General features: G+C 47.1%; 1 protein-coding gene across 1 annotated transcript; it reads right to left on the bottom strand.

Annotated features, from left to right (window-relative positions):
- Positions 1 to 5286: 5286 nt before the first annotated feature.
- Positions 5287 to 7052, bottom strand: LOC123765138 (uncharacterized). Its single transcript, XM_045753615.2, has one exon. It carries the CDS (start codon positions 6880 to 6882, stop codon positions 6088 to 6090), a length of 795 nt encoding a protein of 264 aa, XP_045609571.1. The 5' UTR covers positions 6883 to 7052; the 3' UTR covers positions 5287 to 6087.
- Positions 7053 to 7260: the final 208 nt, after the last annotated feature.

Here is a 7260-nt window from a genome sequence, read left to right as displayed (position 1 = left end):
ACTACACTGGGGGCCATGAGCTACTACACTGGGGGTCATGGGCTACTACACTGGGGGCCATGAGCTACTACACTGGGGGTCATGGGCTACTACACTGGGGGTCATGGGCTACTACCCTGGGGGTCATGGGCTACTACACTGGGGGTCATGGGCTACTACACTGGGGGTCATGGGCTACTACACTGGGGGTCATGGGCTACTACACTGGGGGTCATGGGCTACTACACTGAGGGTCATGCGCTACTACACTGGGGGTCATGCGCTACTACACTGGGGGTCATGAGCTACTACACTGGGGGTCATGGGCTACTACACTGGGGGTCATGAGCTACTACACTGGGGGTCATGGGCTACTACACTGGGGGTCATGGGCTACTACACTGGGGGTCATGCGCTACTACACTGGGGGTCACGGGCTACTACCCTGGGGGTCATGGGCTACTACCCTGGGGGTCATGAGCTACTACCCTGGGGGTCATGGGCTACTACACTGGGGGTCATGGGCTACTACACTGGGGGTCATGGGCTACTACACTGGGGGTCATGGGCTACTACACTGGGGGTCATGCGCTACTACACTGGGGGTCACGGGCTACTACCCTGGGGGTCATGGGCTACTACCCTGGGGGTCATGAGCTACTACCCTGGGGGTCATGGGCTACTACACTGGGGGTCATGGGCTACTACACTGGGGGTCATGGGCTACTACACTGGGGGTCATGGGCTACTACACTGGGGGTCATGGGCTACTACACTGGGGGTCATGGGCTACTACACTGGGGGTCATGAGCTACTACACTGGGGGTGACGGGCTACTACACTGGGGGTCATGCGCTACTACACTTGGGGTCATGGGCTACTATACTGGGGGTCATGGGCTACTATACTGGGGGTCATGGGCTACTATACTGGGGGTCATGCGCTACTTCGCTGGGGGTCATGCGCATTCATATATTATATTATATATATATATATATATATATATATATATATATATATATATATATATATATATATATATATATATATATATATATATATATATATATATATTCAACCACACTATCGTGGATATAAACATTTTATTTCGTTCATAATTATACAAATGACGAAAGACACTATATATTGTGTCTTTTTCTCCCCCTTAACTAATGTATATCAACTATTATCACAAATGTTCATGGTTTCAAATCAATTTTAACTTGAAAAAACGTTTAGCGAGTTGTTGTTGATGGCGGGAACGTTTGTGTGACGTCACGTTGTTTGCCTCGACAGCCAGATGCCACTACGTACAATTGCCATACGTTATATCGGGTTTTCTTCCTATTGGGGAGTGTTATACATGCTGCTGTGACGGTATGTCCACTCACAAGATGAGTGGCGCTGCCCAATACTGTCACTATGGCGGTGTGTCCACTCACAAGATGAGTGGCGCTGCCCAATAAACTCGCCCCTCGGGGCAAAATTTAAATTTAAAAATGTAATCGTTTACATAAAAGATCAATAAACTCTTAAGCACAAAGTAGAGACATCGACCATTTTCACTACTCTACATACATTAATTTGTATTCACTGATCTACACTAGTTTCCTTTCGCTAGCAGTGTAAATGATGTAAACAGGTTTGTGTGTTATTGACCAATGAGACTCGTCGTTAAAGAGTGCGTGGATAGTCGTAATCTAACCCAGTACTACGACAATTATACACTTAACAGTGGATGATGTGGTGGCGAGTCCCCCGTGGGTCGACGTATATCATGTAGGCGGCCCTGGTGTGTGGCACGTTTATAAAGCCAAAAGAAAAACACGAAACTCACTCAAGTTGTTTAAATTTGCCCACAGCCAACACGGAGAGGGCGATTACGGGTGACCCAGACCTGCAGCACATCACAACCCTTTCTTCATCTAACATGATAACAACGTTTATTGATACCGTCGACCACAGTGGCTGGGTGGGTGCTGGGGGAGGGTCTATACACACACTCTATACGAGGGGTCTATATGGGTCTATACACACACTCGCCAAGGTGGCGAGTGTGTGTATAGACCCATATGGGGCTTGGGGGTGAAAGATCTTGGACCAGCACAAGTTCATGCAGGTCGGCGTTCAATCCCCGACCGTCCAACTGGTTGGGCCCCATTCCCTTCGTCCCTCCCCCCCTTCCCATCCCAAATCCTTATCCTAACCCCTTGCAAGTGCTACATAGTCGTAATGTCTTGGTGCTTTCCCTCGATAATTCCATTCCCTTCCCCAACAATTACAATGACAACACGGCCTCACCTGCACCTTACACAACTGCTGATCCAGCGTCGTTGACTTGTTGCAGAGTTGAGTCTCCTCTTCCGATAAGACGGTAAACGTTAGATCCACTATCGTGTTTCCTCTTACCAATACAGCAGTCCAACCACGATACACCGCCAGAAACACGTGTCTAAGAGTTGTGGCCAATCTCCTCAAACCACCAGACCAAGTTTCTACACCTCGCCCGACACTCACACACTCACACACTCACACACTCACAAACCCCCACACTCACACACTCACACACCTGCTCCTGCTACTGTAGCATGGACAACCGTCGCACACTCACGTGAGCCGACACACTCCTCACTTGATCACCAACAGTCACTATAGTTTCGGAATGACTGGATGATCGAACTGGGTCGCCGACGCTAATTTGACAACAAACACCGTCTTTAACAGCTCGTACAGTCGAAGAAAAGTATTAATTTACACCAGTTTCTTGGAAAGTACAAAATGGCAACGCTTTTTATATTGTCGTAGTATTATGTTATAGGGTTATAATACGAATAAATAGGCGCTTTATTTACTACGAGTCTCATTGGTCAAAACACCACGCACCGGTTTATATAATTTACACAGCTATCGAAAGGAAAATATAATACAGTAAATATAAATTAATGTATGTATATTAGTAAAAATGAGAGATAGTGAAAATAACAAAAAAGGAACTTATTTGCAGGCGATGAGTCACAATAACGTGGCTGAAGTATGTTGACCAGACCACACACTAGAAATTGAAGGGTCGACGACGTTTCGGTCCGTCCTGGACCATCCTCAAGTCGATTGTGATGAGGACAGGTAGGGACAGGTATTAAATAGGCAAGAGAGAGCTGAGGAGGAAAGAGCTGACTCTCCTCCTCAGCTCTCTCTTGCCTATTTAATACCTGTCCCTACCTGTCCTCATCACAATCGACTTGAGAATGGTCCAGGACGGACCGAAACGTCGTCGTCCCTTCAATTTCTAGTGTGTGGTCTGGTCAAGGAACTTATTTGTTATTTGTATATATTGCATCAACTTCTATAAAAGAGAATGCAGTTAGCCTCTTGCAAGTTTTTATGGGAAATCGTGATTGTATGTCGAGTCTCATAGGGTGTTGGGGGGTCGATCCCCTTGCCCCTCCTTAGGTAGGGTTGCTCCTTTGCGACACTTAAAGATGTCTATGAAGCCTGAAATGTGAATTTGATTGTCTATAGAGTGTTTACCCTACAGATTTCTCTGGTGTTAAAATGGTGATTCAACGTCGATAAAGTGCATTCAACGTCGATAACGTAGATTCAACGTCGATAACGTAGATTCAACGTCGATAACGTAGATTCAACGTCGATAACGTAGATTCAACGTCGATAACGTAGATTCAACGTCGATAACGTAGATTCAACGTCGATAACGTAGATTCAACGTCGATAACGTAGATTCAACGTTACTCGATCATATTGTGTCAACTGAGAGAGAGAGAGAGAACGGGAAGCGGGAGGGCGATTGAGAGGCGGAGAGAGATCATGCTGGGAGAATGGCATCCATTATCCCTGTGTGTGTGTGTGTGTGTGTGTGTGTGTGTGTGTGTGTGTGTGTGTGTGTGTGTGTGTGTGTGTGTGTGTGTGTGTGTGTGTGTGTTTACTAGTTGTGTTTTTGCGGGGGTTGAGCTTTGCTCTTTCGGCCCGCCTCTCAACTGTCAATCAACTGTTTACTAACTACTTTTTTTTTTTTTTCACACCACACACACACACACACACACCCCAGGAAGCAGCCCGTGACAGCTGACTAACTCCCAGGTACCTATTTACTGCTAGGTAACAGGGGCACTTAGGGTGAAAGAAACTTTGCCCATTTGTTTCTGCCTCGTGCGGGAATCGAACCCGCGCCACAGAATTACGAGTCCTGCGCGCTATCCACCAGGCTATGAGGCCCCCCCCCTGTGTGTGTGTGTGTGTGTGTGTGTGTGTGTGTGTGTGTGTGTGTGTGTGTGTGTGTGTGTGTGTGTGTGTGTGTGTGTGTGTGTGTGTGTGTGTGTGTACTCACCTAGTTGTACTCACCTAGTTGTGCTTGCGGGGGTTGAGTTCTGGCTCTTTGGTCCTGCCTCTCAACTGTCAATCAACTGGTGTACAGGTTCCTGAGCCTACTGGGCTCTATCATATCTACATTTAAAACTGTGTATGGAGTCAGCCTCCACCACATCACTGCCTAATGCATTCCATCCGTTAACTACTGACACTGAAAAAGTTACTTCTAACGTCTCTGTGGCTCATGTGGGTACTCAGTTTCCACCTGCGTCCCCTTGTTCGCGTCCCACCAATGTTGAATAGTTTATCCTTGTTTACCCGGTCGATTCCTCTGAGGATTGTGTGTGTGTGTGTGTGTGTGTGTGTGTGTGTGTGTGTGTGTGTGTGTGTGTGTGTGTGTGTGTGTGTGTGTGTGTGTGTGTGTGTGTGTAAAAAATTAGTAGTTAGTAACAGTTGAATGATTGACAGTTGAGAGGCAGGCCGAAAGAGCAGAGCTCAACCCCCGCAAGCACAACTATGTGAATACACACACACACACACACACACACACACACACACACACACACACACACAAGCAAAAAACTACCCTTGTGTACAGAGTCAACCATCATGGAGACTTTGGACTTCACAAAAGGTAGAATGAAAGACAAAGTTTACAACGCAATATATTTTTTTATGAAGGGGGATTCGCAGTTACAAGACTTGTAAAAAATATACAAATTCGTTTCTGTAGCAATGATTAAGACATATGTGTTGAGCATAGAATAACTACAATCATTACTTCCTTTATGTAATGATCATGAGATCATTCCATGATTAATATTAATCTTTTAAACATTCGTACAGGGACAGCAATGTGCTCTACGTCTCTCGAAAAAAAATATATATATACATATATATATATATATATATATATATATATATATATATATATATATATATATATATATATATATATATATATATATATATATATCAGATTATTCATATCAATATACCTCCTCCACGAGGCTTTACTCACAGAGTTTAAGCTTGAACTGAGCAGCATACAGGTAACTGTGAACTGTGCAACACACATAGAGGTAACTGTGAACTGTGCAACACACAGAGACGACTGTGAACTGAGCAACACAGTGACTTAAGGAGCGGAGTAACATCGTTGACCGGTATATGTGTCACACTTTTTTGATGAGAAAATTCTCTTGCCTTTCAGTTTACCAAATGTTTTGACAACCTTGTTATCCAACTTGAGCAACAGTGAGTCTTAGACAGGAGTGCTTCTCTCTCAGGAGTGTGCTTTTTCCACAGGATTACTTCATCCAAAGGATTGCTTCTTCGTCAGGAGTGTTTCTTATACAGGAATAATCTTCTCACAGGAGTGCTTCTTCAACGGGAGTGCTTCTTCAACGGGAGTGCTTCTTCAACGGGAGTGCTTCTTCAACGGGAGTGCTTCATCCACGCGAGTGCTTCTTTTACCGGAGTGCTACTTACACAAAGAGTACCTTTCAACACGAGTGGAAAAGGTGCGCTCCATCCACTGGAGTGCATCTTCCATGAGATTGCTCGTTTCCACAGGAATGTCTCTTCTTCATGAGTGAAACCTTGCACAGAAGAGATTCTTCCACAGGAGTGTTTCATTCACAGGAGTAAGTGTTCGGGAGAGGAGTTGCTCCTCTGAAACAATGGTTCTTCATATCACACCACAATGACGAAAGCATGATATTAATCAACTTAATTTTTAGTCCATTATCAAGGAAGAAAGAGCAAAAATAATACATGGAATCAATAAGCAAGACCAAGCTTGTTGGTGGAACACTGGATGGGCAGCCCCGAGAGGCCCCGTCGGTACTCGTGTCGGGTCGGGGGCCGAAGGATCCTCTGCTGAGGCGACTTCTCCCGACGGGGAGTTTCCTTGCCGCAGGTGAGAGAGAAGAGCGACCATGCCTTCCGGAACTGCGACCGCCGCCTGCGTCCCTCTGTTGACACTGGCGCGTGCGCCGTGGTGCTGTTGACGGAGGTGGTGGATGATCCTGGCTCAGATGGTAGTTTTGTAGATGGCGGAAGGCTGACGGAGGAACAAAACTGCCTTCGGCGTTCCATAATGGAAGCGTTTCTGCAGCAGCTCTTCTCCGAGGCGCGACTGTGTCTGTGGCAGGACTCCTGACTGCTCGAGGGACTCAGACTCCGGCGCTCGGGAAAATGCCGTTGCCAGTCGACCAGCTTTTCCGCGTTACCAGAAGCGTTGGTCCTCGAGAGAATCCTGTGTTTGGACTTGGTTGGTGAGACGCAGTCCGGCTCGACCGCTGGGCCACACCAGCACTCGTCGGAGAACCTTAAGATCTTCTGTGCGGGCGCAAAGGCGCTTGTGGGGGAGTTCGTGTACTGAAAGTATTCCGCTCGAAGTCGGCCCTCTGCCGACACGTCCCTCATCCTTCGCTCCTCCCTCAGGGCTGACTCTTCAAAACTGCAATCGAAGCTTTTCATCCTCCTTAACGAGAATCTGGCTTTGATTTTGGTGCTGTCTTTCAGCGGGTAAGTGGTGCTCCGACAGCTCAGTGCCTTCTTGATAGTTGCCATTGTCACGGAGTTATATCAACTGCCAACTGAAAATCTTCACTTATGCCAAAACTGAGAATGTCCACATAATATCCGTGATGTCAGTCACGGCTTGAGCACCAGTATTCCAGCACCAACGATGAGCAGAGCAGAAATGTAATCGCATTTATGGATGACTCGGCTTAAATATGTTGGCCAGGCTCCGCCCCCACCCACTGGATGGCTGCCATACGTACGAGAGTCTGCTCAGTGTCACGTGTTGAGTGCCACCACGGACGGAGGGAGAGCAGCCACGGCACCACTGACGGGGGGGGGGAGAGCAGCCACGGCACCACTGACGGGGGGGGGGGAGAGAGCAGCCACGGCACCACTGACGGGGGGGGGGGGAGAGCAGCCACG

Source organism: Procambarus clarkii, chromosome 29 (assembly GCF_040958095.1).
Source record: "Procambarus clarkii isolate CNS0578487 chromosome 29, FALCON_Pclarkii_2.0, whole genome shotgun sequence".
NCBI lineage: Eukaryota > Metazoa > Arthropoda > Malacostraca > Decapoda > Cambaridae > Procambarus > Procambarus clarkii.
Note: the sequence above shows the minus strand (reverse complement) of the source record. Positions and strands in the feature narration are given on the sequence as shown.

Excerpts from the sequence above, each read along its gene's own strand:
- LOC123765138 (XM_045753615.2), bottom strand. The coding sequence starts at position 6,882 with ATGGCAACTATCAAGAAGGCACTGAGCTGTCGGAGCACCACTTACCCG.